A 27325-nucleotide genomic window follows, 5' to 3' on the forward strand; every position below is an offset into this window, starting at 1 on the left:
GGAAATAAAAATGTGTATATGTATAGAGAGCATACTTAGGTAATTTTAAGAAAAAGTGAACTTAAAGTTACTACCATGCAGAACATTTTGGAGAACATTTTACTTGAGCTTTAAGCACATTAATCCCTCTCTTCCTCTGTGTTCCTCTAATTCCATATATGATTCAAGTATAGGACTGCTCCATATGTATAATGATGCCATTATCTAGATAAGGATACTATCCTGTATGTAAGGGAGAAGAAACTAGAGTGAAATCTTAACTTCATCTTTATAGTAACTTCATCGGGGGTGTTTCATTCACCTATAATATCTGCTTTCCAAATCTCAAACTAGAAAAGAGTAAGAAAAGCCAAAGGTATGGTGTGCGTGTGTAAGTATGATGTACTACTAAAGAAACAGAGAAACGAGGCTATTAGTAAGCATGTAGAATCTCAGAGATTTTTGTTTCTAAATTACATTTTGAATTGTCTTCGTATTTTCCATCAAGCAGCTTTTCTTTCTCATGTTAATTCTCAGCATTGGTTTTACAGTTCTATCTTTTTAGGGTTTCTGATATTGGATTACATCATTGTTTCACTTGCTTCTAACTCTGGTGATTACAGAATGGAGGTTTTCAGATTTATAATCTTAATTCTTAAGATTCTGTATTCTTAATTTTCAGATGATAATCTTAATTCTTGGATTTCCCATGTTTTGAATGCCTATTTTGTGGTCTTGTTTTGCAGCCATGTGGGTGCAGAGCAGTTCACACAGTGTTCATTTCATTTTGCCTTAGATTATTGGTTGCCAAGTCAGAAGAGAGCCACCAATGTCTACCGAACGGTACACTCGTTGGATCAATAATCTGACTGAAGAACAGCTTCTTACACAGGTATTCTTGTTTCAGCTGTGACTGAAATTATGGCAGAAAAATACAGCGAGAGGTTTATTTCATTATTTATTTTTTGTCAATCATTAGCAACACTTGATAATTTACCAAGATAACCAGGTTTTTATAATTTAAATGCTAGACTTCTAAGTAAGAGAAATGTTTCTGGTACCTATGATCATTATGTAATGATGGCTTCACACTGAGTGAGACTGAAGCTTTCAGCTTGAGGTTCAGAGTGAGCCTTACTTTTCTCACTGCTGTCTGTGGTTAAACATATATACTCATGTTCTAATAATTAGTTTAGGGTGTTCGTTTTAAAATATATTTAAATACAAAAAGAAAAAAAAATCTTTCTGTAGAAGACTTTTTTCTCCATGAGGTTTAGGTACTGACTACTTCTTTATCTGTTTAAGTGTTGCTAGAGATCATTTCAAAATAGCGGTTCTTCAGGCATTAAACATAGTGCTCATTGTACACGCTTCTAAGTAAGATGCATCTTGTACGACCGAAGATGACAGTTTTGGCATAAAGAAAGGTTGTTTCGTTAGGCAGGCAGCCAATGCTGAACTAAAAGAGACTTTGGCAAAAACAAGTTAAACTGAAGAAATCAATCCAGCTTGTGGAGGAATGTGTGTACTGAGTATTATAAGAAATCTAATGGATGGTTAGCAGAAAGCATCCCAGCAGGCATTATGATTCAACTATTTGGGATTGGGTTTTGTGATGCTATGGTAGAAGACATTTGCTTTTGATTTTCCTGGATTTAAGTGGCTGAAAAGATTAATGTATCCATGTTTGTTAGACTTCATTGTAAACTGTGTTGTGTTCCCCATTACCATAGCCCCCAAAGACATACTCAAAGGCTCTGGGATGGTTGTTGTAACACAAGAAGTAATCTGTAGACCTTGTTTTAAAATCAGCAGTGGTATTATGGTTCTCTATAATTCACCAAATGAAAGTAGTTACAGGAAAACTTACCCAGTGGAATATTTGGAATTGTCTTTGAGTATGGCATTAGAAAAAATTATGGGTTTAAAACCATGAATTTATCTGACAGTGGTATCTGGATACACAGTAATAGCACATCTCTATGTTGTTGAAGGGAAGACAAGCACTAGAGTATGCAGTGTAGAAGCTTGTCCTACATGATTTGATGTGTTTATCTATCTTGAAATGGCCACTGGATGGAGCCTTTAATAAATTAAGCCAGAAATTTTAAAAAGTACCCTAATTTTGAGATTACTTAGAGTCCAGTCAGTAGAGGGGTGCAAAATGAAAACTAGTTTTAAGATGGGGCTGCAAGTTTTCTGGAAGACATTTTCTGGTATACTGCTTCTGATAGTAAGGTACAAATGCAGTGACTTGGGAAGTCCCGTGCAGTTTTATGTGCCTACAAATCTCTCTTGAAGATTTAACCAAACAGCATGTGCAATCCATTATTTTTATGCATGATTTAGATTCATACATTTTACAACTAGATAAGGATTTTTGGAAAATATATTGGGACAGGAACTAGAAGGCTGCATAACAGAACATGCTACTTTTTGACGGGTTTCTAAACAAGATGAGATTTATGCAATCACTCTGTTTATGTGCTCCTGTTTTGTATTTGAACCTGTTACCTGTTCTCCACCAGATTTAACATAGAAATGGTAGTTCCTCAAAGACTGTAGGTTTCTCAAAATTTTATGGAAGTGCAAAGCTAAGTAGATGAGACTGTACTGGAGCAGCTAGAGTTTATATGTTAAGCACCACAGAATCCACTTGGACCGAGAATTTAGGTGCTTAATTATAAGATGAGCTTTAGCTGCAACCCATGATCAACTGTGATGCAAGTCTATACGAAGCTTGGCTTTCCTAATTCTGGTGCTAAAAGAACTGCTTGATTTCCAGAGCAGTACATGTTGGCATATGTTTCTTCTGCCGCAGTATCTATTCTTCGGATCAAAAATTCAGGTAGGGATGTAATTATTTTGCTTTTTCTTGACTTAAAGTATAGGTAGGCGGAAGAACTGGGAGTAAAAACAATTTCAGCTGTTCTCTAATGATCAGGATATGAAACAACTGTGTAAGGTTAGGCCTGTGAGGGGGTTGCTCCCTTCATCCTGATAAACCATACATTTAATTTTGGGTGTGCTTTTAAAACCTTTTTTCAGGAAATAAGTCCTGAGAAAACTCTGATGATGGGCCTCTGCTGAGGGATTTGTAGAATCCATGGGAGGAGCAGTCCTTCAGGGAATTTGGGAAAATTGGCTTTAATTTACAGCATATTGTCTCCAGCAGTTTCCTGTAGTGAAAGAATGTTCAGCTTTTTTTAGCTGTCTCTGTACTCAGTGCCCAGCTTTTTTTTCCAGTTACTTCTGTTGCGTTTCTATATCATGTACGTACAAATTATTTGTGCTATAAATTGGGAAACAGTGACCATTAGGAAAAAAAAAAAAAAAAAGCAGCTGTCAAGATCATGTAATCCCCTATCATAATATTTATGTTATTAATAATATCATGTAGCATTTGATTGCTTTACTAGGCAGTGACTAAAGTCCAGTTTGAAAGAGGTGGGTGGCAACAGATGTTTTGTTAGGTGGTTGAATGGCTTCATATGCTGTGGTGCTGGCTGCTGGTTTTATATTGCTTGAGTCAATACCAGATTTTTGGATCGAATGTCTATACCCTGTCCTCACGCTGAGATCATTCAATGCAAAATGCTTCTAGCATTTTAACTTTTCTCTTCCCTTAGCCATGGCCTCTTGATGCTTACTCATCCATTAAATGTTTCTCTAAACAATTATACTGTAACATTCCAAAGATACTTTATGGTATGCGTGAAATTTCAGAATATATACCCCAGAGAGTGCGGGGGCGAATAAAAGAGTACAAAGAGAGCATGCTGATGTGAAGGCTACTTTTTAAAAGATTAATATTTGTTTTTTAAGGTTATCTTCTGCATGAATTATGAGCAATTAAAACATTCTTTTACACATACATTAATATAAGCCTTAAAATACTATACTAAAATAATATACTGATTGACTCGATATTTTTCTGGTTTTCTGGCCCATAGACACCCCCTGCACCCCCAGAAAAAAAAATAAAATGGTTTAATTGTTTGGTAATTGTATAGAGATAGGTACAGAAAGAAAATAAGCAAACAAATATAGATAAATGACTGATTGGATGTTGAAGTAAGTGGAAAAAATACAGATTAAATCTAATCCTACAGGATGTTAGAGTCTGAATTGTGCTTGAAATGTGCTTGAAGTTTGACCATGCTCTTGTACGCTGGAAATTTTACTGTACCGTGTAAGTAAAAATGTCTAAAAGGCTTTAAGGTTGGATTAATTGCACAAATATTTATACAAGTAGTTTTTAGGGCTTGTTGCTGACTGTAAGTAACATAGCCAAGTTCACATCCATGTCTGTTAAGTCACTATTTAGGTTAGGTTAATCTCACAGGCAGCCTGTGAAGTATTGTGTTCAGCCTGAAGCAGAGTTCCATCTAACCTGCCTTTTTTTTCTCCTACCCCCCAAAGACCAGAAATCTCTGTTTTCTTCTGGTTGTTGTTACTTAGAAGCAGCCAGTGAGCTTTGTTTGATATGTGAAGAAACTCTTGCAAATCAAAGTGGGCTCCCTGGCTGATAAGACTGGACTGTCATAATTTAGAGAGGTAACAGAACAAAACGTTGTGATTCTGTATGGCTGTTGTCCACTGTAACGTGTCTGTGTTGCTTCCTGATCCATAGGCACATTGTCTTAGAGCTCTTTGTATAGAATAGGTCTGGAAGTTTTCACAGCTGATTTGTAGCTCTTACTAATAATCTCTCTAGGCCACCTGATAGAAGAATAATATTTAACCTATTAGAGTTCCATAATGATCACTTTCCTATATTATTACAGGTGGTTGTGACATTTAGCTAATAGGCTTAAAAGCTATGCTTCCCTACTTACAAAGTGTTCCTATTTTAGAATTTTAATTAATGTTAAATAAAAGTTCACACTACAAATCAGGATTTACTAAGATATACTGCTATACAGATATTTCAGTTTGGAAATAGATCCAGCTTTTTGGCTGAGTGGATCACATAGCATGTTCTAGAGGACCATATATCAGGAGCTTTTCCTTATCACACGGCAGACCTTTTCCATAAATTCCATACACTCAGTATTGCATTGTCTTAGTACATCTCAGCAAGCAGCTTCTTACAGTTCCCAAGGAGAGTGGGTGGTCAGGGTGGGTTGTGGCTGGCAGAAAAAACTGTCTGCCTGGAAGAGAGAGCTGGTGGGAGCAGGTTACGTGGTTGCTGTCGTTCTCAGGAAGCAGACAGGTGAGTAGGTGTGCCGAGTGCTGCACGGGCAGAAAGCCCAAAGTGACGGGAGGGAGCTGCTCTGCCCTGATGAGGTTCTGCAGCCAAATGGAAGCTGGCACTAACCTGACCAAGTCTCTTGGTCTGCTGCACAGTCCCGAAGAGGCAGACAAAGCTGGTCAGAGTAGATGGCAAGCAGGATGCATTTTCCTGACGGGCCACAGATTGAATGTCTCTGGCGTGGAGCATCCATTTTCTTCACCTGCAGACCAGAAAATTCTGACTTTGTAAGTGCTGGGCTTGGTTGTCAGAATGTCAGAACTGAATACCAATTGAGATTGCGGTCTGGAAGTGGGTGTATGCAGTGCTTGTTGTCCACTGCCATTGGTAAAGGCTGGAGGCGGACAGAGAGTAAGACTTTCCTACTCTGAAGAATGAATAAAACATGAAAAGGCTGATTGATTCCCCCACCCCCCTTTGCATTTGTATAGCTCATTTGTATTTGTTGTCTTTTGATCAAAAGACACTCAACGCTTTCTTGGGCTTTTTTTTTTTTGGTCACAGTTTCCTCTTCCTTCATCTGTTTTATCTAAAAATAGCAAAGTCCCTGATGTTTTTCTACTGAGTGATAAAACCAAAATTACAAACCAGTTAAATACAGTAGACTGCATTAGTTTCTATGGGATTAAGCATATACCATATAAGAAAAAAAAAATTGGCTGCTTCCTTTTGTGGTTGATCCTTTTTCCCCTCCAAAGGAGAACAAAACAAAGTTGCACAAGCTAGTCAATGTTTATATTTGTGTTAGAAAATGCATGTCAAAGGGGTTCATGGAGTTTTAGAAAGTTTAATGAGAAGTGGCTTACCCACATCTGTGAACTCAAAGCACAATTAGAACTTCCCAGTGAGGCTTTATGTAAAGGCATCTCAGGGTCAAATATTTCTGAACTTTGAGAAACAGGTTTGTAGCAGTTAAAAACTATACAGATTTTGCATTGCATTAGCAATTTCGCATGAGTTTAAAGGCATACTGCAGAGGATAGTGTGAAAATACTTGTATTTTTCTTCTTGTGTTTTGTTTGATGATTTGCATGCATGATTGTGGTTTATAATATATGGCAATATATGAACGCAATAGAGGCATTATAATATAAAAGCATCTTGCAGTACAGTCTTACAGCATGGTGGATACTTGTATGACAAAAAAAGCATGACTTGCCTTTGGATGGTCGGGTTAAGGAGGTAAGAAAAGATTTTAACCACTGATGTGAGCTATAATTAGTACCCAGCGATGATCTTGCCCTGTATTCTAAGTAATTATGTAATTACTTATATGTAATGTGTAATGTGGCATGTTTGCAACCTAAAAAACAGTTTTTATACAATGCTTGATGGACTTGTAATGCCAAATGTAAAGGAAAACTGTCAAGGATTAACTTTTGGGAAATGTATAATTTCCTTTCAAAGCTATAATTGACATCCATGTCTCCTCAATGCTTCTGAAAATTAATTTGATAAATAGTGCAACGAATTAAAATAATATTGAGGCTTGTTTAATAATGTAGGTCTGCACTTAGGGATGTGGATGAAACCAACTAAGAGCTACCAGCTTCTGAACGCTCCGTGTATTCTTGTTTGATCTTCCTTGGTTATCCTGTTGATATGTTAGATTACAAATAAATAGTCTTTAAGCTTCACTTTGGGCTTTTATGTCATTGCCTTTTTTAGTTTAAGGGATCTTTACTTTTGTCTAACAGATGAGGGAAAAAAACAGGTGTTGTTTTAAAATGATAGTTAAAAGTTTGAAATGACTAATCTTTTTTTTATTATTATTTGAAAACAAAAAGTCTACTCCAAATACAAAAGTTAACAACTAATTTAGTGTTGTTTATTTTTCAATTAGTCCTCCATATGTGAGAAGGCAGAGCAGATACACCCTTAACTTCCTGTGATTTTGGTTCTTTGAGTTGGAAAATCAAAGTGCTGATTCCACAAAAAGGGAAACATTTTTAGTATGGCTTTGAGAGTAATAAAAATAATTGATTCCAAGCATATATTTTTATTGTAATGCAGCTCTCTCTTATAGCCTTATATACATAGGAAAAAAAATATTTTTTCTCTTGCAAAACTATATATGTATATATTTCAAAAACTGTGGCTGAGCACGAGTTAAGAGCACTTTACTTATTACTAGAAAATAACGTGCTGTTTTTGGTCTCAGCTTTCAGTGCTAGAAGTATTGGGCTGGATTTTCAGCAGAGCTTGGTAATATTTGGAGTAACTGGAGTGGGTGGGGGTGTGAAAGCATCACTTCCCGTTTTGGATGGTAGATCAAATGGCTGGCTTGACTATCACAGTCAAGATTCTGCTTCTTAATACTAATTATACTGGCTTCACTCTGCCATGTTTAACATTTGTCTCTACAGTAGTTTTTTGTCCTTTTTTGACTAATAAAGGAAGTTGAATTAAAAAAGAAATATAATCCATCATATCCTTTTCCATTAATGATATATGTTGCACTTATGTTTGGGGTTTTATCTTCCTGTGTCACTAAGAAAACATATTTTCTTCCAGTCTAACAGCTTTTGAGTATAAGGATCCAGATTTAATGATCTGTTCAATTTTTGTACTTTTTTTTTGTTAGCACAAGCATGACCCTTGACTGGGACAAGGGATTTTTATTTTGTTTGTACAGCCTTGGCCAAATGGGCTGTGATTAGAAGTTCTTGAGGTTGAAGTTATTCAAATAAAAAAAATAATAGGCAGCTTTTCAGGGTGTTAGCTTAGAGCAGCCATAACCGAACAATATGTCCTTTGTCATACAGAATAGATACTCGTCTATTCGTTTGTGCCAATTACATGATCTTAGGGATGATTAGCATATATCTAGTTCCTCAAGAAGTAGGGGAGTTGTGTATGCAGCTCACATTTTGAGAACTAGAATGATCACATGTAAAGGAGGTGGAGCAGGCATGTGCTTTGTGGTTAGCAGAAGGATAGTCAAGCGCCGGCCCGAACGGAAATCTGAGCGGTTGCAGTGCATGGGGTGTATAACAAGGAAGGAAATGGTCTTGCATCTGGCTTCTAGTGTAACTGTTGGTCCTTTGCCACCTCTCTGGATGTGTTGGTTTCTATGATGTGGGTGGATTTAACCTTTTGCATCACTCACAATGACTGTTCTTACAGCACAGAAAGAGACAGTAGAGGAAAAACGTGTACCTGGCAGCTTTATACCTCTCATGTTAAAAGCATCACACCTTAATGAAATTAGGAAATCCATTGCTGTTGCTTAACAAGCTGTGATGTCGTAGTAATGCAAATTATAGTGATTTTCAGAGCTACCAAATTAGAAAAAGCAAAATGTTGCCAGACTTTTTAAATTAGATGAATTTGAAATATTGTCCAGTATTGTCCATGCCTTTATGCTCTTGAGCCTATTGTTGAATTCTTTCAGAATACGTATTATATATATCTGCTAACATAAAGAATAGGTGTTCAGAAAGTTTGTACAGTAAAGGAATTATTATTTCCAGGAGTATAATTTCTGATCATGCCAGGAGGACCATATTTAGTTGGGGTAATGCTTTGCATACATGTACTCTAATGATGTCAGAATGAAATAAATGTAGTGATGAACATATACATCTCAGGATTATGACAATTTTACACACTGTTGGAGTCAAATTAAGACAAGCCCTTGCTGTTTAAATAACAATGGAAATTTTACTTAAAGCATTTTTTTTAATTATTATCATTTTGGAGAATTTATTCTACCACTGAAGACAAAATCAGCGTGCTGTCTACGCGTTTAGCTTCTTAAACTTGTTAGCTTGTAGAGATTTTAATGTTAGATCTATGGAACTAGGGATTTGATACCAGAGTATACTACTAAAAGCTGTTAGGTGGTGTATCACTTAGATAAAAGCAATTTGTATCAGCAAAGCTCATATTTACATCTTGATTACCTAGGACCTGTGTGAAATAGTACCCACATACAAATGTAACCCCATCTCTAGCAGAGGCTTGCACTGATACAGTTATACTAAAATAAGTACAAGAAGTCACTGTAGCATCGCTTTTGGTTATGTGAATATATTTCTGCCTGTTGGATTGATGCTATAGTGCAAGAGCTTTAAATTGATGTTTTAACATATTCCTAATTTTTTTAATCCCCATATCTAATTTGTGTCTTACCGTGTAATTCTATAACAAGACAAAATAGTGATTTCTGGTTATTCAAGTCCTAAACAGAACAGAATGACTCTTAATGTGCATGCCCTTATTTAACACTGCAACGTGTTACAGTAAAGCTCCTTCTGCAGCCACTTAGTGCAAACAGCCTTCTGCACTAGGTTTGCACGGTGTGCCTCTTGTCATTTTTTACCTTATCTCATGTTCATGTCCTTTATTTTCTCCCTTTGTCATTCCCTGTCCTTCTTAAGCACCTTAACAAAACTGTAAACTTTCTAGGGCAAAAGCCATCTCCTTGTTCGGTTAAAAGCTAGCAGCATAGTGTCTGCATTTGTGCTGTTATCATGTAATAGCGATACCCATTATTTTTCTGCCTTCATGAAGGTGAACAGTGGGGAATATCCTAATTAATTTAAAAGCTGACTTTTTTATGCCTTACTTGAAATTTACATACATTCCAGTCTTTCATTTGCCACAAACAGCTGAGTTTCTGTAATTTTGGGAGACTTCTGGGCTGTTTGACCAGGTCTCATCCTCTGTTTTCTTTTGTGTGTTCTGAAGCTGTTCGCTGTTTTCCACTGCAGGCTTTTGTAATTGGTTGTAATGGCTGTGACAGCATTCAGCAGCTTCCACTCTCCCACTTCATTCTCAGTTTCTGCTCTTCCCTCAAAGGATCTTGTCTTTCTCGGATGCTGTAGAAAAGAGTTACAAGTTCACTACATGCTTAATTGCCCATTCATTTTGCAAGAAGCAAATAACATTCTAATTCCTAATAAATAAATCATAACCATAACCACCCACGAGTGCAAGAAAGTTGCAGATTTAATAATCTTATTCACATTCAGGAGAAAATAGCACTGTATCCAGGAATCACTCCGTTTATTGAGGTTCCATAGGCATGTCAGAGTCTCAGGGAAAAAAAGATGAATTGGTCATTGAGTTGGTAACTGCATTTAAACAGGATTTAATGCTTCTGAGAGAAACCAGACTCTACAAGTCTTTCCAGATCTGTGCTGAGCAGTGCTAAACTAACATGTACTCGTACATGTTGACACACTTCATTTAGTGTGCTGCCAGGCCAGAAAGGCAATACTGAACCCAAGCTAGCAAGAAATGATCTTACTGTCACAGCATTTACATCCTGGAAGTTGCAGGGAGATTCTCAGCTTTATTATAGTAGGAAACAAGAAAGGGAGGTAAAGAATTCATTAGAGTGGACATGAATACAGTGTGTGCTTCAAGCAAGACTCATACAAGGACCATATTTAGCTTTATGTTTCTCATCTTTCTTTTCCTTTTGTGTATTTCCTGGGTATTTAAACTAAAGGAGAAGGGATTCCTAATTTCTTGTTTTGTCCCATATGCAGCTAATAGTCTACCTACGTTGTGCACAGGAGTCAGTCAAGAAAGCACGTCTCGTTATTTTCCAGTCCTGGAAAAGTCTGAGAAATGTACTGGCAAGTTCTCACTCCCCTTGTGATTTGTTATTCTGTGCTGTTTCCATTCTTCTGTTTTCACTGATCATGAAGAGCAGTTTTGCTCGCAAGCACTGTGCGCAAGCCAATGGCAATGCAACTGTGCACCTCTGTTTTTCTTCAGTTCTCTTCCTTTCTACCTGGGTCTTTTCCATGCCTTTCCTAATGGCACTTTTCTTGAATAAATAAATAAAACCTGTGATTATGGAATGAAAACAGAATAGAAACTGTTAGATTCAAACACTTGATGTTCTTAGAACCCCTGATGGCTTGCTTGAAAGAGGAGGAAAAATAAGTTTTCAAGTGACAGTGCTGTTAAGCTGTTCTCAAATGTCTTAACTAAAACTCAAATTGTGTTGAACATCCTCACCGCTACATCTAAATCCTCACTCCTACAGCAGCGGTACACTGCGTTACGGTTTGTTGTTCTTGGCACAAATTGGTCAGGTAAGCAGAGAAATCACAGCTGCTTCTCCTGGAGGTGGCAACTGTGGAGCCCACTGCAGTGGGTTGCTGCTCCACTTCGTGCAGTATTTGACCATGCTGTATGATCTCAACTGCCAACATTTATCTGGCCACATGATTTTAAAAGCCGGCAGCCAGCAATGTTAGTGTTCCCTGCCTGCTCTGAATCGTGTTTCAATGGCATCTTTCAGAAGAATGTAACTCTTAACCTGCGAACAGAACAGGCTCTCTCTTCATCTCCGTGTCCGATTACACATATGTTTAAAAAAAAACCAACAACAACAACAACAAAACCTTTGGAGTCAGTAGGAGAGCAATTTTTTGTGTGTCATAAAATTATTCATAGATCTGCAGAGCAGATGTTGACGATTACAAAGAGAACAGAGGCCGGTCTGTGGTCAGCCAGCAAGCTCCATTTCACGTGGGTAGATCAAGGCTCAAGACAGCAACTATTTCCTGTCAGCACGCTGGGCGTCAGCGATAGCAGTTTTTGTGGGCTCTAGCCCAGTTAAATTATACAAAGTCACTTTTGTGAGGCCTTGCTTCGGCCTCTCTGCTGAAAGAATAATGGCAGTAGAGGGCTCAGCATTCGGTTTTGTGAGGTCTATTGATATAAACTTGCAAGTTTAAAACTTGTTATGAATTTTATGGTTTTCTGTTAGATGCTTGCCTCATTCTCTCAGAAAGTGCAGAACAGCTGACCCTTTCTTTTTCTGCAGTAGTCACCAGTGGCATGCTTCACATCTTAATTGTTTGAGCTTGAACCATAGTTAAAGCACAGCCTCCCAAAATTTTAATGTATTTTTATTGATTAACTTAAGTGGTAGCTAGTTCCTGCAGGTGAATAGTGATGAATTAATACCATTTTGCTTTCAGGGCAATTTTCTTTATAATTGTTGGGTGGCCCAGGGCACCTCCTCTGTTGATGGCACTGTTTGGCATGCTAATATAAACAGGAATTTCCCAGTAATTAAAAGAATTTTAACTGTAGCTCATTTTTCTCAAACAGAATGGGTTTGTTGAAGTAATGATAATGCAGATGCGATGTCCAATGAATTATCATTTTCCTCTTTGTTGGTAGGAGGAAGAGGAAAAATTAATTAATTGTCAATGGGGAAAATTAATTAATTCTTCTGCAAATAAATCATTTTGATCTTCAGGTTTAACAAGTATTGGGAGAGATGGAGGAAGCACCCCTTACCCTTTTGGGTAGAGGGAAGAGGGCGATGAGCAGAAGTACAGCTTAGTGAAGGAAGGAGATAACCTTGTAGACGTGGTGGTTATTCAGGTTCAGAAAGACAACTGGAAATGGAAACAATTTTCTGGTGTCCTGTCATATTTAAAATTCACTCTTTTGTGGCTTTTATAATAAAATCCTTGCCAGGAAATGCGGGCATGTTGATGTCAAGTTCTAATAATTGGGTCTGTCACCTTGCCATTTGTGCAGTAGAGGATGCTTCTGGGTACAAATAGAACATCAAAAACTGACAAAAACTTAACAAAGAAATACTTCTTAAATAGCTGAAACAATATCTGTAGTAAATACAGTTTGTTATTCAGAAACGTTCTGAATAACAATAAGAAATTATCTGTTCTCTGTCCTACACAGCACAGCACATTTTTCCATGTTTAGCAAGAAGAGCACCTCTGATAAGGATCTACCATGTTCTGTGTGACTCAAATCCTGGCTTGCTTGGGCTTTTTTCATCAACTAGGCAAGACGAGTAATTTTAGAATGAAGAGGAAGGAAGAAATTACATGCCTCAGTAGCAAGCATGTTTTCTCGAATACTTCAGTTTCAAGTTTTGTATTGCAGGTAGGTGAAGTCCCAGGTCTCCTTTTATAGCAGGATTCCAGGTGCAAGCAGCTATACGAAGCATGCAAGTCAACGTTCTTTGAAGGAAAATGATAGTATAGCCTGAGTCTTAATGGCAAACTGCAGTTGTTACAGGGCTTGTACGAATTTGTTAAGAATAAGCAATGCTGAAACATAAAAATCTGTAGGCCGACAGAGGCAGATGCACCTGCTGCTTGAATGGCTGCAGCTGGGCCACACGCGAGTGCCGGAGGAGCTCGTCGGTGCTGGGGGAGCTTGTCGGTCCACGTGGGACAGGGCAGTGCCATTCCTGGCCCTCTGAAGGCAGGACACTTCTGTAGTAGGAGTGAGTTTCCCAGAACTCCACTGTATAAACACAAATCTATACCAGGCCACGTATTTAGAATTTGTCATGCTGAGGTATTCACCTGCGAATTAACTGTGCATTGTTTCATATGGATAAGGTATAGATAGCCAAATGTTAGCCAAATTGTGCAGTGTAATACCCAAAAGGTAAGTGCTCTGGTGAATATGGAAATGAAGGCAGTATTTAGTTAGAAACTTGTTGAGGACAATAGCTGTTGCTTTTCTCACTACAGCATACATTACGAGATTAGAATGTCATCTACTTTCTCTAGATTAATTTCTAGACTATGCCATATAGGTATTGTATTGACAGGCAATAATAGCATGGGGGGAGTATTAATAGGGGAAGTTGAATGAGGTTGTTTTTTGTTTTTCTGCTAAGACCAGGAGACTTTAGAAATAGAGACCAAGGTCTGTTAATTCAGGCTACTGTTTTTTGTTGTTGTTGTTTGTTTTGTTTTTGTTTTGTTTTTTGTTTTATTTTTTTAAATTGACAGCGATTTTTGGACTTCCGCTTAACACACACATTTGAGTGTCGCTGTTTAGCTGGGATAAGCTTTCTTTGAATTACACAGTTTGTGATTTTGGATAGGAAATCATACACTTTTTTTTTTTTTTCCCTATATCTCAGAATAGGTTACAGTAGGTAAACTAACTGACAGTATTGAATCACATATTTTGTAATAGAGGTGATACAATTAAAGATATTGAAATCCTGGAGGAAGGTGAACATTTAAAAGTTACTTAGCTTTTATTTTTGCCAGCCGAGAAGTTTTAAAATAAAGATTGCCAAAAAAAGTTTGTTTGTATTTAGTGGTGATTGGTTACACTTCCTAGACCCTAAACAGTAGGACTGTCAAGGTACTAGGACTGCTGGTTATTCATTTATGTGACTATGTTTGAAGATTGTAGGAAGAGAAAAAAGTTGTGTTTGGGGGGTGGTTCTGTTTCTGGGCTGTGTTTAGTTGGGGAAGGACGGTAATATTGACTCAGGGTTGTGTATTTGGTCAAGTCTGACGCCTGAAGTTACAGACAAAATGACAAGCTAAATAGTTATTTTGGGGAAGGCAGGCTGATTTTCAGGCTTTTGTGACAGCGGGACTTGTTTGTAGCACTTCGGATGAACAGCCTGAAGTTCTGTCTTTTCTCTGTTTTCACCTTTTGAGAGAGCTTTCTAAACACAAATAATAAATTTTACAGGAAAATTAGTATTTCTAAAACCACTGCATGTATCTGCTACTGCTTCACATATTCTGAAGGTTGTTTGAATTTCCATTCATTATTTGCTTGAGATATTTAGTTAATTTTTTACTGATGACTTGAAGGGTGGTTGTAGAAATGTTACCTGTCACCAACAGCAGCAAACCAAATGTTTCTTAGTTTGTTTACCGTCTGCTCGTAGAGATAATAAAAATAAGTTTTTGACTTCTGTAACTTTTGTCAATCCTCCTTAAGATTAAAAAAAAGATGTTTATACATTGCCTATGGGAAAACTCAAGGTTTGCTTCGCTAAAAAGAGTTATTATGTGTGAACAATTGGGAAACAAAAGTAGGTTGTCTGCCTTACTCAGGATCATTTTCCATAATTATCTTCTAGAATGTATTTTCATTGTGTATGTCTGAATTTGAGGTATTTTCATCAAGGAGTTATGCCACTCGTCCCCTAATAATCATCTGAGAAAATACGAATGTTAATAAGGTAGTGTTAGAGGTATGGAGTTCTTTGAGAAATAGAGCAATGTAATTTTATCGGAATCTGATTTTTATGAGTTGTACAGACAAGTCTGAAAATGAAGAATATGTAGTCATTATTGCAGCTTTCCTCTGAAAGGCATGAACTACTTCAGTAATGTTAGTGCAGACCTTGGTGGCGGGAGGAGGGTGAGGGAATCATTCTAACAATGCTGAAAAAATGCTTCCACTGCTGCTAAAAGCAAGGATGTTGTGGCCTTAGCCATAATCATGAACAGGCCATGGAACTGACTTATGTGCTCTGGTGGGCCAGTGTGTGTTTCTACTATGTAGAATTAAACGCTTTTATTTCAGAGCTACCGATTGTCAGGAAAGTACAAATGAGGAGAGATCTGGGTTACATACATGTGTGTCCAGAGATAGTCTTTGTGTGCAAATCTTACGCCAGGTCAGTATAGTGTTTTTACGTACACATACAAATATACAACATGATTTTATATATTTATATATATTTTTATATATACAAATATAAAACATGATTTTATACATTTTGACTAGAAGCTTACTTTCATTTTGTTTTCTTTTTATTCATTCTTGTTCATTTTAATAACAAACACATACGCTAAATGCAGTATTTTAATATTTTTGAGCACTCTTGCAGGCCTAGCACATATTAATTCAAATGCATCCTGATAGCTATGCTTGTAGTATTGTGAAAACTTGTTTTTTTTTTTTTTTAACTTTAGAAAATTGGTAAATGTCACTTTAAACCTTATTTTTGTAATTTAGCTCAAGCACTGCTACTTGCACTTTGCCCTTGTTCTTTCTGCTTTTGCAGGTTTGAAGCTTCTGAATATGATCTTTTAACTGGACACATGTAAATTTTAATGGAAATTTGTATGTACGTGTCTGCTAGAAAAAGATAGAGAGAATGTGCCTGTGAAAGATGAAGGACTGCCAAAAAAGCCTACCAGACTGAGATCTGGAAAAAATTGGATTTTCCAAGCAAACTAGAGGTTTATCAATGAGGAAGAAAGCAAGCTAGCTTGAGTACTTTGCACAGCTGTTTCAGCTGAGATATTTTATCCGTGTGATACTATATAATAATTTGATGCCAAAAGTAATACATAAATGTAGCTTTTATTTTGAATTTGTGGCATACGTAAAATTGGTTTCATATGGTCAAAAGCTTCTGCTTTTCAAAACAAAATAACCGATAGTTTGGCTCATCTTGCATTTGCAAAATACTGCAGTTAAGTTTCCTGAGTCGCCCTGTAAACATGAGACTTCTCTGATCATTAATCAGAAGTACCAACAGTACCAACTTTGCTGCCTTCCCAGTAGCCTGTAATTTTTTTAATTACTAACAATGTCCATCATAAACATCTTTGAATTGACAGGTTCACAAACTGATTAGAGGTACTAAGTGAAAATGTATTTTCTTAGGCATCGCTAAGCAGAAACAGCTTTTGTTTTACCATGCCTGTAGATCTCTAGTTCTTGATTTCCACTGTCAGAAACATATGAGGAACACTCAAAACCACGTTAAGATCCTCGTGCTCCAATGGACTGGATGTGAGTGCACCAGTTCATGTGTTTGGAAATATCGAATGACAAAAAGAGAATGCATTTACTAGGTAGAAGCACACCAGATGCCAAACAGCTGTGAATCATCTGTGTTCTGTTGTGGAAGAAGTGAGAACCTTTAAGCCTGAACTGAAAAAAGATTTTGTTTGTTTGCCTTAACATGAAACTGATTTTTGTAACCCTTTCCCTGCTCTTAATTGCATTTGTTTAGCTGCTTATCCTTAGGTTAGTAAATAATTCTTTCTGCTGTCAGTCCCTCATTAAGCCCTTCAGATGAGGTCTCTTTACAAGTCAGTAAAAACAAACTGTCAGTTTTATTGTAGGATCCTGTTTTGTCCTTGTTAGTGTCACCTGACGTTAAGTAGCTGACCTTCACACCTACAAATACAAACAACTCAAGTAATGTGCATTGCTTTAGCAGGCACTGTGCCGCTGGTGCTCTTAGACCTGTGATGCCCAGGGATCTCCTGCCGTTGGTCAGCGCCCTTCATTTTCTTGATATCGAGGCCTCTGCTGCTGCCTCTGTCTCTAAGATTTGCAGTCAGTTTTGTCTGTGTTTTTTCCTCCTCTAGTGGAAGATTTCTTTGTATCCACTGGGTTTGGCCAGTTCACATCTGCATCAACCATCCTCCTTGCCAGAATGCCGTGCTCCATCAATAAAGGCATAATTTGGAATAGAATTAGACAATGAAATATCTCCTTTTCCTCAGCCTTTGATTGTTTTCAATCAGAACAGAAGAGTTTTAAACCTAGTACCTTTCTCAGCAGACATGAATGGCTTTCCCTCTCTCTCCCTGACAGCTTCTTTATGCAGTTGCAAGGTCCAGCAATCTTTTTGCCCAACTCAGCGTGTTGTTTCAAATCTAATTCACAAGTGCTCTCCATAGACACACAGAGCATTCCTAGCTGCTTGCTGTGAATCCCTCAGAGCATATCACAAATTAATAGAATGGTTTGCTATGTCCACTGGACAGCAAGACTACTAGATGCCAGAAATGGGCTAAGAAATGGCAGTGCATGAGTTCTTTTCAGAGCATCGGTGGAAAGGAAAGGGTTGGGAAGCTTGCTGGGGACTGTAATTTTGAACCTTGTCTTGAGAGCTATGGGAGGAAAGAATCTGAAGGGAGATCAAGAAAAGTAATTTCTATGAAAGACAGATGAGAAGGCAATATTAACAATACTGGTTTGTCTACCTTCGAAGCTGAATTGCCAAAAATTGCATGTGATGGTCTAAATTCATTGATCAAAAATGCCCACCGTTATTGGAACAAAATAACAAACTGTGTGACTATTTCTGTATTTTCTGTTACCTTCCTGCTCTTGCTTAACAAGGCTGACACTGAAACTGCTGTTGTGTCCTTTGTGAACTGAAGCATGAAGATTCAGTGAGTGTGTTTGGGCATGAGCCTCTTACATGTTTGGATCAAAGGGACGGATATATGAAAGACACACTGACTTACTGTCGCTATAGCGGTTTGTGGATGAAGGCGGCTTAGAATTCAGTATATGCATCACTGTTATTAACTTCTTATTGACTTTGCACAGAGGATTTTTTTTCTGAATCTGAACCAAAGCTTTGTGAGTTGTGATGGCATTTTTAATGAATGCAAACATATAAAGATAAATATTCATGGTTTTGCCTACTTCCTAGGCTTTTCTTCCTCGAAGTTACAAATTAGCGTTGTCTTTGTCCACGTTGCAGGATCAGCCTGACTGAAGTCATGAAAGAATTAGTTTTTTTGTTTGTGTTTTAAAACATGCATTTCAGTATGCGGTATAATTACACAAGACACGTAAGATTATTATGCTCCTTAATTTCTTGAACTAGAAACCAATAGTTTAAGCTTTTATTTGACGTGTTCTTTGCTGACAAGGCAGTGTTAGCAATTTGGTTGTATTTCATATGTTAGACGTTTTAGGAAATGCTGTCTTACTGCTTGCTAATTTAGTCTTAATTTAAACAAGCTGGAGCATCTTGAAGGTAAACATTTGTAAAGAAACATGCTTTCTTGGGTCTTTCAGATCCAGTACAGGACTGGCTATAACGCAGATCTTTTTGTCTATCAAAATAGGAGAAAACGCATAATGCTACGCAGATGTAACAGTTCTGTCAGTTAGTTGAGAGACTTTCAGAGAAGACATTCCACAGTTTAAGGTGGTCATGGTATGACAGCAGGTTTCCCTGGTGGTATGCTATAAAATAATCAAAGCATTACTTTTAGACTTGTTTAATATGGTGAGGTCCTAAAAACCCACCAAAAAGTACAGTATTGTCTAAGCAGACAGAGAAAAACAGAGTCCTTGAGGTTGTGTTGCAAGTAAGTGCATTCCGTATAAATAATAAATTAGTAAGAGTTCAACAAATTCAACATATAGCAGAGAATAGAAAAAAATAAAATGCCACTTTTGCTAGGAAGGCCAAGTAATGTTGTCAGCTGCTACTGTTAGGAATTCCTTGTACTTGTATCTGTCTGCCTGTGGCAAAAACACACCATGTTTTGGAGAAAACCATTTCTCCAAAATCACACCATTTTGAAGAAAAAGACATGTTCTGCTACACTCAGTTGGATGCCACACTTACCAGAGCTTTTAGAAGGTTTCTCATTGAGAAATGTACTTAAGCCAATGTTTTTTTTTGTTGTTGTTGTTGTTTTTTTTGTTGTTGTTGTTGTTGTTGTTGTTTTTCTCTTGGGGTAGTGTTCTGCTTTCATTTAAGTCAATGCTATATTTCCACAGACTCTGGGGCACCTTGATTTTATTTCTAGCCTTCTCATCATAGACATCATCACATGCTTTGAGATGTTACAATTACTTCTATTTAAGAAGAAAAAGTTTTTTTAAAAAATAATGATTTGTAGAGAGTCAAGATGCATTCTGTTGATTGCTTGTGGTCTTTAGAGATCCATACACAGTTCAGGGTATTTCTGGGTCAGTGGTTTTTCTGTTTTGATGGTGGAGGTGTATAGGCATATGCTCCAGTGCTTTTACATTGTGTTTCCTTCTGTTTCCTTATAAGCCTTTGAGAGAGAAGCTGAAGGATGTTTGGGTAGAAGACTGGAACTTTTATGTGGCATTGACATAGTTAGGGCACTATAATAATGACTGTTAATAGACAACTCCCTGAAAAGGAAATAAAAACGATGTTTATAAAGCAGCACAATGTGTATTTCCAGAAGAATTGGGTGTGAGAGTGAGAGGCAGAGTGCAAGAAGATGAGGCAACCACAGGCAAATGCTTTTCTCCCTTTTCATAACTGGGCTTTTTTGTCAACTCTATTATCTGTAAGCAATAATGGCAAAATAAGAACACTTGTATTTTTCTGCCTCTTCATGGGGGTGGGTTATGGCTGAGTTGCAGTTTGCGCTGTGCGTGTTGTGTGTGGCTCTGCAAGTTGGGTGTAAAGTCCTTCAGGAGAGGTCCCTGGTGGTCTAGTGGTCAGGATTCGGCGCTCTCACCGCCGCAGCCCGGGTTCGATTCCCGGTCAGGGAAGTAGTCCTTTTGAGGGAATTGAGTGCACCCTCAGTAAGTTTGCAGATGACAGCAAGCTGGGGGGAAGTGTCGATGTGCCAGAGGGTAGGAAGGCCCTGGACAGGTGGGTCGATGGGCAGAGGCCAGTGGGATGAGGTTCAATGTGGCTAAGTGCCGGGTCCTGCACGTTGGCCACAACAACCCCATGCAGCACAGGCTTGGGGCAGAGAGACTGGAAAGCTGTGCAGAGGACAAGGGGGTGTTAATTGATGCTTTCCTGAACATGAGGAGGCAGTGTGCCCAGGTGGCCAAGAAGGCCAACGGCGTTCTGGCTTGTATCAGGAATAGTGTAGCCAGCAGGCCCAGGGACGTGATTGTCCCCCTGTACTCTGCACTGGTGAGGCCGCACCTTGAGTACTGTGTTCAGGTTTGGGCCCCTCACTACAAGAAGGACATCGAGGCCCTGGAGTGTGTCCAGAGAAGGGCTACGAAGCTGGTAAAGGGCCTGGAACACAAGTACTGTGAGGAGCAGCTGAGGGAACTGAGAGTGTTTAGTGAGGAGGCTGGAGGCTCAGAGGAGACCTTATTGCTCTCTACAACTACCTGAAAGGAACATGTGAGGAGCCGGGGGTCGGCCTCTTCTCACAAGTAAATGGTGATAGGACTAGAGGGAACAGCCTCAAGTTGCACCAGGGGAGGTTTAGGTTAGAATTTAGGAGACATTTCCACTCAGAAGGAGTGATCAGGTGTGGGGATGGGTTGCGCAGAGAGGTACTGGAGTCACCATCCTTGGGGGTGTTCAGGGAAAGGTTGGACATGCTGCTTAGGGACATGGTTTAGTGGGTGACAGTAGTAGTAGGGTGATGGTTGGACCATATGATCTTGAAGGTCTTTTCCAACCTTAATGATTCTATAATTCTATAATTCCAAGTTGTTTTATTTAAGCAGATTTTTTTAGGTCAGATCAGTTGTCACAGCAGTTTGAGGGGGCTGGAGCATTCTCGCTCTTTTCTGCCTTTTGATTTCGTTTTTTTTTTTTTTTTTAACTTTCTTGTAAAAGGTAAGAGGTTGGAGTAACGTGATCCGTTTGTTAACATTTTTTTTTCAATTCAGATGCCAAATTTTTGACAGCATAGAATTCAAATTAAACTTAAGTGCAGAGAAGAGACTTAAAAATGAGAGAAAATATGACTGAAAGACCTGAGCTTAAACGTGTGTGTGTGTAAAAGTCAAATCAGAAAACAAGAAGAGTGAGGAAACAGGCACTATGAACTAATGTTGTTGGTCACTGGGAGAGATTTTATTGTAGAAGATTAAGGACCTAGGATGATATAAAGAAAAAGCAGAACTGAAAATGTAAATATGGTAAAAGAAAAACTAAATTTCCAATGTGTTGATGTCAGTCAACATAAAATTTTGGGGGATGTTGTAAGAAGCTGTACTGAGAGGAAGTTAGGCGTCATCACAAAAAAGCAGTATTTCAGTCACACAAATGTGCCTGAAGGAAACAATCTGTGCTGTGAAAGGTGGCACAAATAATTTATATTGCTCCTGAATAATTTGATACGGCCATCAAATGAAAAATGATAAATGGCTTTTGGTTTAGAGAAGTAGAAGTATCGGAGGAGGTGTAAAATCACGTGTGTAAAAGCTGTATTTCATTTTTATGGCTTACAGCTTCTAAAAAGTGACAGCATATCACTATTTGATTGTTGTGAGTTGAACTGTTTCCAAAATGGTATGATTTTACACCTCGTGCTTAAGGGTGTCTGTTATATAATAGTCTTGTGAAGTGTGATATCAGAAACGGCTAAGTACTGCTTGAAAGAAACCTAAACTCAGACCTCTGCCAGGTATTACTGAATTACAGCAGACAACTTGAAACTGAGACTGTTACCACCAGAAAATTAAAGTTGAAAAACAACGACAACAAAAAGCAGACCACCTGTCACTGGGTGATGTTACAAACTGCAAAAGTTGATATTGGGAATAGTTACAAAAAATACAAAAAGGGAAAAAAAAAAAAAAAAGGAAAAAATAAAGAAAAAAAGCAATTAAAAATGCATAGGTCATATACTCCATGTTCAGAAAAGTTAAAATCACAAGTTAAAATCCATGCAGCCGTACTGGGTGCATAGATACAGTGGCAAACCGTAATAAAGGAGATGGCTGTGTTTATGTAATCTCTTTCCACCCCATGAAGAGATTAGTAAAAAAAAAAAAAAAAAAAAAAAGAGGAGAGCTAAACAAGACAAAAATTTATGTGCAACATTTTTAAGTTAAAGATAAGGAAAAAGAAAAAAGAAAAAAATGGTCCATGAGTCTCTAGGTTCAAAAACAGAGCAATCAGAGCTCGGAGGCTCAGCATTATCAGTTGGAGCAAACTGAGCTGAGCAATGTGGAAACTAAAACGCAGGAGACACTTCAGAAATCTGTAGGAAAAAGGAGGCCAAAACATCAGGTCTGTGGAAGTTTAAACTCGTACAGGTTGTTGGTATTGCCACTATCTCCAGTGCACCATCACTCCCTCCGTGTGACTGCCACTGAGCTGGCCAAATACCACCTACAGAGGCACGTGGCACAACTGTTCTTTCCATCCGCTGCTTGCACACACTTTGTCTATATGGCCTAATGTTTGTTTATATTGAAAGGTCATTTTATTGCAAGAGCTAACGCAGAAATCTCATTAATCATTGTTCAGGTTCTATTTAGGAATACAGTATCTATTTGCATGCATTAAGGTTGTTTACAGGAATGAAACCTGTTCTTTGTCCAGGCTGCTACATGTCACTTTAGTACACAAAAACTGTGTGCTCTTTACCATCTTTCTTGTTTGCATAGACTCATAGACTGCACCTCTTCTTTCTGGATGTAGATAATCCTTTTGGTGCCAAATGCTGTCCTGTCCCTTTCTACAAGACTTTTTTTTTCCTCTGAATGTATGAATGAGATGCTGTATGAGCATCTTAGTAATTCTGACTGATGCTACATTACTTTTGAGTCATAACTGCTGATACGTGTGATATCTACGCATTCTTTGGCATCAGTATTTTACCCATCAGGAAGCCACAAGCTACACAAACACAAGCAGATCCACCACTTATACTGTTCTTCCTTGAATTTCTTAAAAATTCTCAAGATAGAAGGGTAGCAATCGTAAAAGAAGCATTTTGAATGTGTTGTACCAGCATCCAGCAGATGGGATAAAGGATGAACAATATTGAAAACATTGACAAGAAAGTGAACTTTTTGAAAACAGGAGTATTATGTTCAGCTGGAAGAAGGAGATGCTCATACAGAATAGCTGTGTTGTCATACCTACGTATTTGGCTTCAAAGCCTTCCCTTTGTGTGTGTTTTTGTTCCTTTTAAGTCTCTGAATTGATGTTTCCTTGAGTTCCGTGAGGCAGAAAGTAAATGGACTTTCCTGTGTTCAGTCAAATCTAAGTTTCTTATTACATGAACAAGTAAAATTTAAGATACCCGTTAACTACTTTGAGTAAGGCTTACTTGCATTTTTATCCTTTTTAGAAAACAGCCTAGAATAGGTCATTTTGGCAGGGAAGGGTTTGTATCCTTACCTATATTTGATCACGTTCTTTGCTGTAGAGCATTTGCTGCTCTACAATCTTGTAGATTAAAATACAACCTACATTAATAATTCGCTAAAATGTATATATCTTTCATCCATCTGACCGTTATATAGTTAAGCAGAGGGTGATGCTCTCAGGAGATGGAGTCATACCCTTTAGCAAAACAAGAGAAGAATAGTGCTTACAATTTAATAGTTATATAAATATTCACACATCTTTATATTCTTGTTCTTTGGCTTTCTCATGTGACATCCCTGTGTTTCATTGTCAAAGAAATGTTAGCAAGCATCAGCTACATTCTATTGTATGGGTGATTTATGTTTCATATCATGGCCAAAGTAAAGAATGAATCGAAGTCAGAACCCAGTGCCATCTAGACTTTGGACGTGGTTCTCAGATTGGAGATCCGTGTTGCCAGAAAAAAAAAAAAAAGAAATCTTGCAATAAATTAAAAACCACACTCTATAATTCACTAGCTATTGTGTGATTGTACAGGAGCTGGCTGGACACTTGTAGTGGGAAAAGCCAACAAGAATTTTTCCTTGTGAAATCTTTCCAAATGCTTCTTTCAGCTGCTGCTGTGACAATAAATAAACACAAGACGATAAAAACAAGGGTAAAATGATTGGGCCTAAAGCCCTCAATTACAAGACTTATATAATCAGTCTGTTAGAACAGAAGGATCATTTAAAAATCCTTTACTTTTTTAGTAAAATGCTGTATAAGATATGTACATTCGGTTTGGGAAATAATGAAGTGTAATCTCTTAGTGAGAAATGTATGTGATAAATCTTCAGAAAATAGTAAGCTACTGTACATAGGAAGAGTACAGTCTGTGCTTTCAGGGCATTTCCCAAGATAAATTTACCTCGTGAATAAGGGCTTTAGTCGTTAACTGTTGAAAGGAATCTAAAATAGAAGACACATAGGGTTTTCCAAGTTGCAAACTACATCAGGGAGTTCATTATTATGCACGCGCCTAAGATCAGCTGCTGTTCGGCTTAGTCCTTGTGTCAGCATTTTGCATGTAGTAATGTTTGTTCCTAGTTCTGCCAGCTGCGTGGACTTAAGACAAATCTGGAGGTGGTAGATTTTAACACCCCAGGGAAGTGGTCCTCTCTTCTGACTTTTTCTCGTGAAGTGAATGTTTGGTGTTCTACTATCTGAGATGTCATGGCTCGTGGAAAGCAATACTTAATGTTACCTCAAAAGAAGTGGCTGTTACCTTTGTACGTGTACTGTACAGAGCAAATAGCATTGTCCTCTCCAGGTCATTTTGTACTGGATCTGTACTGATTGTAATATAGCTGCTTTAGAAGTACATCTGTCTAATGTATGTGCAGCATACGCATTTCAGATTGCATTCAGTAAAATCTTGGCTCCTGCATTTCAGTGCACTTTGCTGCCATTTTTCAGCAGTGGTTCTTTGGCTGTTGGAGTTTACTTAAGTCCTACCTTCTCCCTCCCCTTTCTTCATGATCCCGCACAAGAAAAATCCCACCAAAACAAGCGTTTAACCTCTTAATGAGCCAATGCGGCTCTTTACAAAGAAACGAGAAAGAAAAAAGAAAAAATGAAAACAAAACTGCTTTTTTTGTGTATGAGCTACTCCATCAAGGCGTGGAGGAGCACCTCAACTGGCACCATGGCGGGAGCAGGCAGGGGCACGGCCGTGGCCGTTACTCACTGAGGTGGCTGTAAGGGTGGCAGCTGAAGGATCCCTAAGAGCTGCTGAACTTGTCTAAGAACATGTTGTCACCTAAAAAACACGACTGCCAGCAGTCTTGAGCCATTTCTAGTGCTTGTCAGCTCCTCAGTGAACAAATTTAGCTTGCGCATCAGGTAGGAAATTTTTTCTGGGTTAGCAAGCCGAATTGGCGTGCTGAGGGTTCAGACGAACAGCAGGACTGTAGCAAGGGCAATAACTGGGGGGAATGTGTGGCCAGGAGGGAAAGAGCAGCAGATCCTTTGCGTAACTGCAGTGGCGATGAGTTACAGCAGTGGAGCCGCTCTTGCGGAGCTTTGCATTTAGGGAACGCAGCAGAGCTGATCTCATGGCTTACTGCCACCAAAACCAGCAGCCAAGCTCCTGCCTCTCTCTCTCTCCCCATCGCTTCCTTTTCCTCTCATTTGGTGGTATCCATTTTTACCCGTTGAGCATGCTGAATCAGCTTCTCATCTGTCTGAGTGCGTGCCAGAACCCATGCAAGGGCGGAGATGGACATTTAAGGCCAGGAAGAGGTGGCCAGGTGGGCACGGCAAAATGGGGCCATCTCCTGGGGCCACCTTCTGCTTTGAACCGTGGGTCAGTGCAGCCGAACTCATGGTGCGGTGCTGTCAGTCAAACGGGAGCATGGAAACAATCTGACAGAAGTTGTTTATTTATCCAAATTTGGTAAAATGTTATTTAAAATTCCCCTTTTTCTTGATGACTCATCAAACTGTTTTAACATCTCTTCATTTCCTTACCGTGTTGTCTTCCTTTCTAGTGACACCAGTTCGGTTGCTCTCACCCCTCTGACGTGATTTTCAGAACTTAACACTTGCCTTAGACGTACATCAAGAAATGAATAAAACATTTTTGCGCTTACAATTCCACTCGATTCCCATAGTTTATATCAAGTATTGTCTGTATGCAATATTTTTAAGCAAATGGCTAAGAAATGTAAGTATTTGATTTGTGGACTTAGTATACGAGCGATGGAAAGTTGTGCTTCTAGCATTGTGACTGATGTGGGAGATGAGTGAAGGATAATCTCAACATCTCAAGCGTTTTCAGATGAAGGGTAAGAAGTTGTAAAAAAAAAAGTTTAAATCAAGGTGGAATCCTGCTCGGGGAAAAAAAAAAAAAAAAAAAAAAAAGATGAAAAGAGAAAACAAAACCTTTATGCTTCAGCTTCCTGTTGAAAAAGACAGTCTGGCAAAGCTGAGACAGGTATCTAGCTGAGGAGGAGCACTGCTGGTGATGGTGACTTTTCTCACGGACTTTATAGAATGAAGTACAGTACCAGACCAAAGATTGCTGGCAATTGTGTATGTATTTTGGAGGAACATAAGGGAATAGGTCTTGTATAGCCGGCCTTGTAGAAACAGTATCTGACCATGTTTCTGTGTCTTTTTAGGTAGTGTAGGTATCTGGTAGGTGATCAAAGCCTGTTACGTTACGAAAATCTTAGCTGAGCATCCGAGTTCAGAGATTTTTCTGCAATGCCAGCTGTTTTTCTCTACTTTTGCCTTCATAATCATGTTTCTAAAAAGTCCTACTAGGAAGATGGGAGCATCTGTTTCATAATGCATTAGCAAGAGAAGCAGTGCGTGCAATATACGCGCAGAATCACCATCAGGCAAACAGCCACACGTGTTAGCAGCAGGATAATTTATGGCTTTTTCACGTTATATTAGCTACTCATTTAATAAAGCTTTTTAACAACAGTGTGTGTCGATATCAGCCCTATTTCAGGTGTATCTGGGGCAAATTCAGTTGACAGTTGCAATTGCAT

At 38.4% G+C, this 27325-nt stretch overlaps 1 protein-coding gene and 1 non-coding gene across 8 annotated transcripts in view; both read left to right on the forward strand.

Moving 5' to 3' along the window:
• Window positions 1-27325, forward strand: part of B3GNTL1 (UDP-GlcNAc:betaGal beta-1,3-N-acetylglucosaminyltransferase like 1) — a 127517-nt gene that overhangs the window by 34480 nt on the left and 65712 nt on the right. For 6 of the 7 annotated variants that reach the window (XR_004755142.1, XR_004755143.1, XR_004755144.1 and 3 more), the window contains exon 6: window positions 776-871. Coding sequence is in view for 2 of the 7 variants with exons in the window: in XM_035342383.1 (XP_035198274.1) it covers window positions 776-871 (96 nt within the window). In the remaining 5 variants the exon portion in view is untranslated. Of the gene's footprint in view, window positions 1-775; window positions 872-2697; window positions 2828-27325 lie in introns of those variants that run through there. The other variant, XR_004755147.1, reaches the window with a different exon arrangement.
• TRNAE-CUC lies at window positions 20183-20254 on the forward strand. The gene has a single exon. It is a non-coding gene; the product is annotated as a tRNA-Glu (tRNA).

The sequence above is a fragment of the Oxyura jamaicensis genome, chromosome 18 (genome assembly GCF_011077185.1).
Source record: "Oxyura jamaicensis isolate SHBP4307 breed ruddy duck chromosome 18, BPBGC_Ojam_1.0, whole genome shotgun sequence".
Taxonomy (NCBI): domain Eukaryota; kingdom Metazoa; phylum Chordata; class Aves; order Anseriformes; family Anatidae; genus Oxyura; species Oxyura jamaicensis.